This window comes from Histoplasma capsulatum, genomic scaffold (genome assembly GCF_000149585.1).
Source record: "Histoplasma capsulatum NAm1 scaffold_9 genomic scaffold, whole genome shotgun sequence".
Taxonomy (NCBI): domain Eukaryota; kingdom Fungi; phylum Ascomycota; class Eurotiomycetes; order Onygenales; family Ajellomycetaceae; genus Histoplasma; species Histoplasma mississippiense.
Genome location: NW_001813974.1, coordinates 891,174 through 903,208, shown reverse-complemented (window position 1 = coordinate 903,208; position 12,035 = coordinate 891,174). Strand labels below are relative to the sequence as shown.

Genomic DNA, 12,035 nt, shown 5'->3' with positions numbered 1-12,035 from the left:
AAATGAAGATGAATGTGACAGTTATAATCTGACTCTATATATATGATATACATATCATCTTTTTCAAAAAAATGATGTTGATGCTTCTTTTCAGATTGAATATCTGTTTCAGCAGTTATTATTATTATTATTCTTCCATTATAGATGTATGCAGTCAGTGACTATGACATCTACCTGAAATATTCCAGGATTTTTCAACTTAAGAATAAGCTAATATACAAAGTCAATTTAATACATGCAATAGCAGAATTCCAGCCCAGAATCAAACAACTATTCGAACTATTCAAGTTAAGAAAGAATGTCAAAAAAATGACAACAGATCAATACATTCAATTCAAAATAAATGAAATAAAGAGTATAATTTCGATTTGCGTCGACCCGGCCGCTTCGGGCCCGCCGCCACCCGCCGCGCCGCGCCTGCCCCGTTGCGGTCTGGCCGCCCTCCCGATCCGGCATGGCCTCACCCTTTCGGGTCTGGCGCCGTCCGTTCCGGGTTTAGACTCCCACTCCCTCTCGCCGCGTCGGTGGGCGGCCGTGACGTCGCGGGCGTCGGGCCCGCCTGACGCCTATATAAACCTCCTCCGGCTCCCTCTTTCTTCCACGCCCTCCCTCTCTCTTTCCTTTTCAACTTTCTCATTTTTCTTTCCTCTCTACGCTCGCCGGCCTAGGCTGCCCCTTCCCCCGGGCGGCGTTCCCCGGATGGCGCCACCTTGCGTTTCTTCTTCCTTCTCCCTTCTTCCTTTCTCACCCGCTTCATTGGCTCGCTGCTGACCTCCGACGATGCCAGTGCTGCCGCCGTCACATCGCTTCGCTCCGCTCCAGCGTCCGGGCCTGGCCCTGGGCCTGCACAGAGGAACACCTGCCTGTGTTGTGCTGAGTGCTGATTCTTTTCAGCTGATGGCCTAGCGGACCGGCAGCCAAACACCGGCGCTGCGAGGCCCGTTTACCATCCGTTTCGTCGCTTGTCCCTTCTCGCGAAAAAATCACCGGCAAGAGGTCTCTTGAGACCTCCGTCTCATCCCCGAACCCGCAACCCGTGATGGAAAAAAAACGCCTTGGATACTCGCTCCACCTCCATGCTCGGTTTGCGAAGGATCGCCGTGCGTTTCATTCCCCTCGCTTGGGCCGGCGGCCAATGGCGAAAATCCCCCCCCCAACGGACGCAGGCAGCGTGCACCAAGCCCGTCTTACGTGGCACCCGGTGCGTATGCACCTCGGCCTGTTTTCCTGCATGTGGAAGCCTCGTCCGTTGTGGGCCCCACCATTCCCACCACCCATCCCACCGACTCGGCGAGAATCGGAGAGGGACGGTTGGGGGGCTCTTCGCAGCGTAAGGGAGGTCGCCCCCATCGCAGCTATCTCCGCGGCGACGTGGAGCTGCGCCTCCTTGCCGTTTCGATTGCTCCAGCCCCGGCGACGATTGTGATACTCGTTTGGTCCGAACCGGGGTGATCTTGGGATGGTTCGCATCTCCGGCCTCGCCAGGGAAACCTGGCGAATTCACAAGAGGAGAGGGGTAATTTCTGCAACAGTGGCTTTCTATCCGGTAGTCGAATTTCGAGATCCCTGCGCGACTCAGCCGCTCCTGGTCGTCGCATGCAACGACGGTTGGCGCATGGGACGGGGAAAAGAAAAAAGGATCAAGAATGCAGGGATAGAAGGGCGGATCTGGTGGGGGCCGCGCTCCCTCTGGCCGTTTCTCCAGAGGCAGATTCGAATTTTTTTCTGCGCGCGAATTTGGCCGTCTCGTACACTCCATAGTCTGCCTTGCCGTGGGGGCGATAACCGTATCGGGATGGTTACCTCGATCCGTGGCGAGGCACCAACTGCCCAGCTGACGTGGCCTTGATGGAGAATACGTATAGCGCAAAATTACACCAGGGAACCATTGACGAGCGAGCTCCTTGACTCTCTATCCTTACACTTTTCTCTCCAAGGGTGTGAATGGTTCCGCTCGAGCGGGGGTCGGGAGACGAGAGAAGAAGATGGGAGAGCTACTACTTGGTTTCGGCGTCGCCGATTCGTCCTTGCCGTGCTTGTAGCTGGGATAGCTGGGGAAACCGGATTCTTGTTTCTTGGCCCTTCGCCGATGAGGAGAAATGTACATGGAGTCTATATAAGGGGGCCCTGCTTTCCCGGTCTGTTTTGGATGTGAGAGAACGAACAATATGCGCTTTGGAGTTTAACCCTCGCCAGCTACAATTTCCCTTCCCTAATAACCATGGCCGTGGATATGAACTTTATCATCCCGTACTGCCCACTTCCCCCCAAGCCTCCCAAGCCTCTCCAGCCTCTCCAGCCTCTTCCCACCAAACCCTCCATTCGTGAGCACCATCTTCCCCAGCCCACTGCTATGCCCTCAGCACAATCCATCACCCCTGAACCACTGTTCACCCATCGACCTCCCTGGCGGCCCCCTCTTCCCTTCTGTAGAGATAGCCTAAGTGGCCTGGACAGCCAGATCGGCGTTCGACCGTCGAACGCTCCGTTGAACGAGTTCGATGCTGAGCTGCAACGTCTGGACGTCGTGGAGGTGGTTGACATGAGCAGTCGCAGTTCCACCGACCGGGATGATGTTGAGTCGTCCAGGGCCCGTGTCGCCGGCGCGATCCAAGGTAGGCGCCCTTCATTCGAAGTGAAGATCTGCTGGGAGATCTGCTGATCGAAGGCGCAATGTGTTTTCTCCAGGCTCAACCGCACCGGACGCCAGGCCCCGCCGGGAAGCCTCAAGCGATAGACCCTCACAGAAGGCCGATCGATCATCACCTCAGAAACTCACCCCTCCTCTCTCTGATCGCGATCACGATCCGGCGCTGGACGAGTGTGAACCGAAAGCCTCACGTCCTCCGCCTGGCCTGGCGGGTTTCTCTGACCGACACCCGTGCAGTTTAGCGAAGTTACCGAGGTCAGTAGGCTGCCAGGGTAAGTCAGCTCCCGCATCTTTCTTTTGATTTGTCTGTGGAGCTCTGCCTTTCTGCTAACGCCGTCTTCGGCAGAGCAACCGATCCTCGTGGACTTGGAGAGCGATGGAGAGAATCCTCCGAACGATGATGAATCCAGGAGGAGAATCGGTCTCGATGTGCGCGCCGGTGCCACGGGCGGAGGGATTATGGGTACATCTTCCAGCCCGGGAGCCAGATCGGAGCCTGGATCTCCCGCCAGCCCTGAAAAGCGCGCTGGAAAAGAGCGCAGGCCGATGGGGCGGGGACGCGTGCGACGCACGGATGTTCGAGTCGAGATTCCTTCCCCGCCAGACGCTCTCCAGGAGAGAGAGGGCCGAGGCGACAGGAGCGACCCCAGCGACCCCAGCGACCCCTGCGACTTCAGTGACTTCAATCACTCCAGCGACTGCAGCAGCGGCGGCGACGACGACGACGACGACGACGACGGGGCGTATCGGGAAAGTGACGATGATGACCATGTCGCCAGGCGGCCGCGCAAGCGGCGGAAACTCTGGACGCGGCGGTCCTCCAGGTCCGTCGTCACTTCTGCCGCTTGCACGGGAGATCCCTCTCCGGCCGCTGTGGTAGACGATAAGCCAGGGAAACGGAATCCGACGACGAAGCACGGTGAAAACCCGGCCGGTGATTCTTCCAGTGTGTCCACTGTCTCACTAGATGATGCGGTGACAAACCGCTCGGGCGACGACATCCCGGTCTCCGGCTTTCTTTCAAGCTCCGTGGTCGGGTCCAGAGTGTGCTACACTATAACGTTCTGTCACGAGGAGGCCGGCCGGCTCCTGTCGGCGACTGCAAGCGGTCTGTCGAGCCCCGGCCGAGAAGGGCGGCCGTCTGTCGCGACCGGTAGACGTGTGCCATTTAACTCAGAGGATGACGCGCTGCTGAAGGAACTCAAGGAGGACGGCGAGCCATGGGATGAGATCGTCAAGCGCTTCCCGGGCAGATCCAAGGCGACTCTGCAGGTGCGGTACTCCACCAAGCTGAAGCATCGCACCCCGCCGCCAACTCGCAAGTCGAAGTCGAAGTCGAGGCCGAGAAAACATGGATGCCGTTGAGCGAGAATATCCCAACGGCTGCTACAAAGAGACTGCCACAGCTATGCACGTACCCTCCACTTACGGAAATCTCCCCTTGCCATGGGATGAAGTGGCCACTTCCGGTGCGTCCCACGCCAGTGTCTCTCCACAAAGTAGGGAGTAGGGGTGGCTGGTTGAAAAGGCAGTGGGTCCTGGGATCCGCGCGCGAGGGGGCAAGTCAATGGGAGATCGCGCAGGGCGCGGTGGACGGGCGCGGTGGACGCGGGATTGTAAAGCCGATTGGTTAGGATCTTGGTCTGTTGTAACATGTCAATATCAATTTCGGTTCTGATTTGTTCCGTACTTTGCCTGTCTTGATTGTTTTCTCGTTTGCTTTGGCTCTCTTTGTTTGATCTTTGCCTGCTTAGCATATTTGATTCCGGTCCACGAGCTCCATTGACATCGCCTATCACATTCCAGCCGAAGGTCTATCTTGCCTACGCCCATGGTATGGTACTTTGTGCGTGTTCCCTTTGTTTGTCCCTTTGTTTGCTTAGCATATTTGAATCCGGCCCATGCTCCATTGACATCGCCTATCACGTTCTAGCCCAGGGTCTATCTTGCCTACGTCCCATGGTACAGTATTTACTTCGTGTGTGTTCCTTTGTTTGTGTCTTGTTTGTTGTCTCCCGCTTTTGTTTTGCTTCAAATCATTTTTATCCGCGTATTTTGTCTAACTCTGGAGAGAAGTATAAAGACCTCCCTGATTCTGAATATTGATATTTCTATTCTTAAACTGTAATAACCATGCTCCACAATTCAACTGGAAATTCGCATCACAGAAGCCCTATCCACCCATCACAATGCCAATGCCAACTATGGCATGCGAAGATCTGCGGCGACCTCCTCCTCGAACGCCAAAGGCGACAATACATCTCTGCATAACGAAATCTTTGAGATCCGTAGGCAGGTGCCCGAATGATTGAAATATTGAAGCAAATGGCGGCGATACTCGAGATGATAACACCAGGGAGTAAAGAGCATTATGATGCCGATCTACAGGCCTCTGCGAGAGAAGATCGGGATGCAGCGCGTAGCATTTGAGTGCCGGTAAGCATTATTTCCAAATCCAGTGGGCTTTACGACTGACCGTTCCAGCAGGGTACATCGAAATTGACAAGGAACTGCGAATCAAAACGAACGACTGCCCTGTGGTGCTCATAGGATATTATTGCGGTGGCATTTTCTCAGAGTGTACATTAAAAAGCTTCTGGAAACCAACAATGCCTTTGGGCTGCGGTCACCTCTAGATATTTAGTGTTCAAACTTATTAGCTGCGGTGTAACGAATTGCAATGTTTCCACTCCTCCAAACATAGAATATATGCATTGAACTTCTATAAATGATACTTATTTGCCAGAACAGAGCAATCATTAATCCTATTCAGTTTCAATCAGAGCTATTGTATCGTCATACGCCTTAATAATAGGATCATATAGTCTCTGTGGGACTTGCGGCGTTCCAACAATAAGTCCTTCCTTCCCATAAGGAAACAGTACACCTCGTATGGTCCTGCAAAGATGCTTGACGCGCTCGAAATCCGGCGGAAACTCCTGCAAAAGGTACTCAAATCCGCCAGCTTCCATGTTACCTCGTTTATAAATTGCAATTTTCTTATAAGTTCCGGTATACCATTCTCTCAGCATGCTGTCTTTGGGCGGGTCCTGTCCGTGTCCCTGTAGCTCATTTAATTTTTCCCAACCGTGACGGGCACATTGCCAGATAAGCACGTAGAAAAACGACTCAAGATCATGTCGATAGGTGTGGTCGATATTAAGCAACACCTCGATCGCCATGAACTCCATCGTGCCAGTCTGGTGCCGCGCGCCACTACGCCCGCTCCCGACTTCCTTGGCAAGATCCAGATCAATTAGCATGCCCGAGTGGCCATTTGTCTTGTCTGGATCGGTTATTATTATGTTGTTCTCTGAAATATCCCGATGAAGGATGTTCCCATCCAGGTAAAGAGACCGGTGCGCCTTAATTGCATCGCGAAGCGCCGTGAGCAGCTCCAGGCGTGACTTGTACCTGTGGATCGGACGGCCAGCGGGCGAGATCACGAGACACCGGAGGACACGGTTGTCGTAAAGTTCCTCGCCATTCCTGTCGAAGAGGCTCGGTTTGTGCGCCGACTGAATGGAGAAAGCTAGTTCGTTCTCCTCCTGGGTGTCCTTTGATGGTTGATTGATGGAACGCGATCGTTTGGACGCCTGCATCACCTTATCCGGGGATCTGCGTTTCCTGGAAGATGACTTTCGACGGATATCTAAGCGACGCGGCTCGATGAGCGGCTGAGATTGATGAAACGAGGAGGCTGCGCTGGGGGGTGCGCTTTTGAAGTCGTGACGCTTGTCGTCGAACGTCAGGCCGCAGCGCATGTCGGCGATGCTGGTGATGGTACTGTGACCGATGATCCTTGCGACTCCTTGGACATTCTTTTGACCTGCTAGCTCGAGGAGTTCCACCTCCGGCCGCCGCTTGTCTGACACCCACGAGAATTTGGCTACGCCTTGTCCATCGTTTGTGAGAAAACACGTGGTCCCGCGACACACGATGGCACGTTGAAAGGAAAGTATTTCACCCAGCCGCAGCACTTTTTCGTCTAACGTTCCAGGCCCTTTGACGGTTATTGATTTGTTGCCGTCTTCATCCCTAGCAATAAAACTATCCAGTCCCAGTTCCTCATCACTCATCATGGTGTACCCGACAAGCACCTGAAAGAACCGTCTCGAGTCCTCGTAGACGTCGATGACGCCGGAGCTATAGGGACCCGAACGGTCGAACACCCACGCCTCCATCTCGGTCCCGCAGACGGCGAACGCGTGGACGAACCGCCGGGTGGGCTGGGCGGCAAAGACCTCGCGCACGTAGCGGCTCATCTGAAGCAGAGTGTCCTTGGTCTTGATCTCCTCCGTGGATTTTTTGAGCTCGCCAACTACCAGGATGTCTCTCCAGTCGTGTTTGTTTCGCGAGGGGCTCCCACCCCTAGCTCGCAAAAGGAGGTCGACTTGCCGTTCCGCCTTCGAACCAGTAAGATCCGCTTTGCTCGCCGTGGTGTAGTAGGTGCCGCGTGATTCTGAGAGAAGGTCTTCTTGAAGACGTAACCACCAGGCGAGGACATTGTCCTGTGTAGGAGGATCGGGAAACTGGGCCCAATTACCGTCGCTGTCTGGGGCCAGCACGCGTTGGCAGATGGCATCCGCTTTGCTGCTCCAGTTCTTCTCCTCAAAATATTTCTCAAAGAAGCCCTTGACGTCTCGAAAGGTGCAGCCACGTATCTCCTCGAAGATTCTCGGATTCACCAACTCAAGCGTCTGCTCGGAACCTTTCTGCGATGACGAGGTGGATTTGACCGGCGTGCCGTCAAAGGAGGGGGGGACGCTCGCCGGAGGAGTTGTTCGAGGGGCGTTGTCAATGAGGGTAAATACAGCTTTCCAGACATCGAAGTTCCAGGTTTCGACGTTCTGGGATTCAGTCGGAGGCCTTTGAATAACCAGGTTCACCAGCGGCCGGTAGTCGCCGTACTTGAAGTTTTCTTGTGCCTTTCGGAGACGCTCGACTAAGTGTGCTAGATCAGACACCATATCCCCGTTACTCACTCGCGAGCGAAGGCTGTAAGCTGCATCCTCTCCCTGTAAAGCAGAGAGGAGTTTTGAAATCGCATTTCGATAGAGTTGGTCAAGGCTCTCATCAGCGCCATCATAAATTAGACGCGACTCATATATTCTTTCGGCTTCCTGAAGCGCGCCTCGTAAGCGATCAACTAAGTTGGTTAGAGGATGGTTCTTGATAATGTTGCGATCTTCTTGTGAAAGTCCCGCCATTTTGACGGGATAAAAGACCGTTGAGTTGGTGTGAGATTAACTAGGAGTTGTAAGGGGAGAAAAATTAGGTTGGTATGCTAATATTATGTGATGGGAAGCAAACAGGGGAACAAAAATGCAGAATTGTTAGGAAGTTATGATGTATGATACCTGCGAGAGAAGATAGCTCGCTGGGAACAGATGCTGATATATATAATCAAAGGGAGGATTATGGTAGCGGATAGAACCGCCGAGCAAGGAACCAGGTGAAGATTAATCCTATTTGTTCGCGACGGAATAGTAATAAGCGCGAACAAAACAGGGGGATTGATAAGAGTATTTTGAGGAAGGCCGGCTATTCCCATTTAGGATTAAAACTGGCCAACCAACCCGTCGTGTGGGAGATGTGGTAAGAGCGTGCTGGCTGTCAGAGAAGACGCATCAGCTATTAGTAATCACTGTATTTAGGCCTCGCTCTTTTTCGTACTGTCTAAAAACAAGGCTAGTATTAACCTATTAAAATGAAATATCATGTGTTGCGACTAGGATGGAATGGTACTTTGGCGACTTGGGTCAAACTGGATTACAGTATTTTGTACAATTGTTTCCTAGTGATGAGGGATTGCAAAGAGGGATTTAGTGATTTTTGTATCCGGGGGACAAGCACATGTCGAATGATTTGTTTTTTACGTTTCCAAATCGAAACTGCTGTCAAAAAAAACGTTGCGAAAGGTGGTGTGCATGTGACTCTTGCCCCATGGGTGGGGCAAGGAGAACAGCAATAAAATCTGCTCTTCGTACTCTCCCGAGGTTGGGCAGCAACATTTACTATGTTATTGAATGGCCGTTAAGTGATATATTTTACTTGACTTCCTATCAGTTCATTGCGACCGATAACCAGCTTCGACGTGGGTATCCCATCGCCGATGTTATGAGTTTTGTCACTCCCCAGTCTCACGTTTCCAAATTCATTGATCTCATTATTTCAAGTCAGGACTCCTACAAGCGCAAACGGCCTTTCATCTGGTCTTGTCAGATTCACGAACCCCAGGTAACTTCAACCGCCGTATTCACCCTACTTGTTACTCAGTACTCAGATAGAGTAGCCCCAAGCGGCGACTCGGATTGTCTAGATCTACTCCCAATAGAGCAGGGTCGAGAAAGAGGAATTCTTGATGGTAAGCCCCTGCATTCGTGGTTGTTTCACATCTAATATCTCATTAGGCTTTCGAAGCGAAAGTTCTCGATTCGTCAATAGATTTCGAGAGTGTCGATGTGAACCGTGTTACAATGATTACTGGCAGTGTCCCGTCCCAAACACAGAAGGTCAAAATTGGAGTTTACTCAGTTGATAGATCTGCTTTCCTGCTGGACACGACATATTCTCAGTACGCCCATGCTACAGACCAAAATTCCCCCTTAGAAATATCAAATAAACTAACTGCAGAATTAACAGAATCCCTGAGGCGCTAGTTCAGCAATACATAAAAATATGCCCAACGTGCAGTCCAGTACTATCTGAACCACTAGTGCCGGCTTTGGAAGGATTTCCAAATGTCGTTGAGTTTGACAAGCGCATGGCAAGGTATCTATACCAATTCAACACTGAGAGAGAGGCTACTGACATGTTTATTAGTTATATCAAACATTTGCCTGATGAATTTAGGGATAAAGCTACAATATCCTGGAGCATGGCAGGGAAGATTGGAAAGACTCTTTACGATTCAACCTCCCAAGAAGATTCCATTTGCAGGTTGACCGGGCGGCCTTCGATCGGGTGCGGACAGGGCTATTCCTGACAAAGATCTGAGCACTTTTCAGTGGCCTGTAAGGTGTTGGAGGCTTCTCGTCCTTTTCCGGCGTTGGCAAATATAAATCTTCCTCTGTAACCACCCACGTATTCAACTGACTCGCGGCCCAGTCTTTCCATTTTTGATCATGGGGGGTAGTCCTTATTGCTCGAAGTGCAAACGCAAGAACCTGCCCAACTGCTGTCATATGTAACCTTTCGTTACCATTGCCCAGTTGGCCCAGTTCAGTCAGTTGTTGCTGAATGGCGTGTTGTCAATAGAAATTCCATTTTGACATGAATGTGGGAATGGATAGAGCCGCTGAGCAAGGAACCGGGTGGAGATTAATCCTATTCCGGTCGCGACGGAAGGGTAATTTAGCGCGAACAAGATATTGAAACCATTTAGGATTAATGTACGCCACCCAACCTGGTAAGAGCGTGCTGGCTGCCAGGAAAGAACGCATCAGGTATTAGTAATCACTGTACTTAAGCTCATGCCAACATGCTTGCCGTTTTAGGTTATCCAACCGTGATTGATACGGTAATTATCTCTTTTGCCCATTCAATAACCGTACATATAAAGTCAGTATTGGGTTTTTAAGTAAGAAACACTGATGTAGTTCACCCGCTGGCTACGTTCAGGGGTGGCACATCAACCACTGGTGTGGTGGGGGAAGCGAAGGCACGTGGACTCTGTACGGTCAAAGGGACCTCCGTAAATTAAACAACTTGGACATTGTCTAGGAAAAATGTTTTTCCAGGTATTGCCAGCTGCTCATTGCTTTCTGCCCTCCCTATGGTAGTGGTCACGAGGCGCCAAGAGCGTATGTGCTAAAAGCTCCCCCACCTGTTCGCTTGTCATCAAACTCAATAGGCGAAAAAAACGAGGAAAAAAAGAAATTCTTGTTCATCCAACTAGACATTAAACTGCAACTGAATGATTCATCCATCCAGTTCAATAGTCCCATTCTCGAGATTAAAGAGAGTTATAATCACCTAGTTCCTGAGTAGGTGGCGGGTGTGATGACTGTGGTTGAATGTACAGAGAGCGGAAGTTTGGTGGTTGAGATCGTAGCAGGGTGGTATGTCATTCTTGGGGACATTGTGGGTAGCGGTAGAGAATAAGAAATGGAGAGTGGGTGCAAGGCCTCTAGAGGATTCTCGAAATCTGGTCAAGGACTGTAAATCCAGCGAAGGTTACGAGTTAGGTATTGACCGTTGTGTTCGTAGTGAGGTATGTTCCTTCATCATATGACTTTTGTTTCGGGTTTGCGTCATAGAAAAGAAATCGCCGCGGTGACCCACGTGGAGAAACTTGCGGCCCGAGATAAGTCAGACTTGGGCACCAAAATCCAAATCCAACTACCCCTCCTCGACAATCAAAAAAAAAAATCTTACAGTCAGTCTTTGCGATGATAAGATAAAAGGGATAAGGCTTTGCGTATCTCCCTTTAAAGAAAAACTTCATTTTCGAAGGTAGAGCCGGGATTTGGGCAAACAACACGCATTCGGGTGAGTCCAGCAAGTTTTCATGAACCACCTAACTTTCGAGGAACCGAACCCTCAGTGCGCTGATTTCACCTTTACACTCTAGCCTGAAATGAAAAATATTAATGCTGCTGTCTACTCATAGTTCTAATTGTCAGTAATGTGCTATCAGACATACAATACTTCGATTCGCACGGGCGACCCTGCATAAGCGGCTAATCACATAAAATGCAGCCACTTAAAGACACTGCCGTTAGGGCGGCATCCAAAGTGAGGTCGAAAGTGAAACGGAGTTCACACCCCAAGTACTCCTGGCTCTATCCTCCCGACTGCGAAAAAGACGTCGAGCCGGTGGTTAAACAATGGCTACAGGTTTGGAAAGCAAGCATACCTTGAACATGAAATATACTAAGAATGAAATAGGATAAAGTGAATCTCGAGCACGTGTCTCGCCAAATAGGAAAGCCATTTAAAAGCGATCCCTTGGAGAATGTGGTCGAATATTATGCAATCGTCTGGACTGATAGGAGTGGCAAACTTGAAGAGCCATTCCCCGGAAAGCACCTGGTTATTATAGGGTTGGATTATGTGGATGAAAACAATGGCCTTCCTGTTTTCAATGATACAAAATCATTAGATCATGGGGAGTATATCGTTATATCAGGAGATGATGATATGATTATGAGCGATAAAGGAGGGGGCATATCATTATTTGTTGTGTTGGACATGTCCACTGGTTGCCAATAAATATTTAAGTCTTACGTTCGAAGAAATGCTAGCAAATTCATTTACGCATTCCTCCATCCAAAATTCAATCACATCGCCATATTGAAATTGTCCGCTGAGCATGCATAGGCAACCGACTGTTGATGGTTGCCTGCGGAAAGATTCGTCCACCCATCCGACACTCCATACT

The 12,035-nt window shown here is 50.8% G+C and overlaps 2 protein-coding genes across 2 annotated transcripts; one reads left to right on the top strand and one right to left on the bottom strand.

The window, feature by feature from the left end:
• Positions 1–2,221: 2,221 nt before the first annotated feature.
• HCAG_07745 (predicted protein) lies at positions 2,222–4,015 on the top strand (the record flags this gene model as incomplete). Its single annotated transcript, XM_001537386.1, has 3 exons — positions 2,222–2,615; positions 2,689–2,922; positions 2,997–4,015. 3 exons carry the CDS (start codon positions 2,222–2,224, stop codon positions 4,013–4,015), a joined length of 1,647 nt encoding a protein of 548 aa, XP_001537436.1.
• A 1,400-nt stretch (positions 4,016–5,415) lies between these two features.
• HCAG_07744 (predicted protein) lies at positions 5,416–7,860 on the bottom strand (the record flags this gene model as incomplete). Its single annotated transcript, XM_001537385.1, has 1 exon — positions 5,416–7,860. The coding sequence occupies one exon, from the start codon at positions 7,858–7,860 to the stop codon at positions 5,416–5,418; it is 2,445 nt and encodes an 814-aa protein (XP_001537435.1).
• Positions 7,861–12,035: the final 4,175 nt, after the last annotated feature.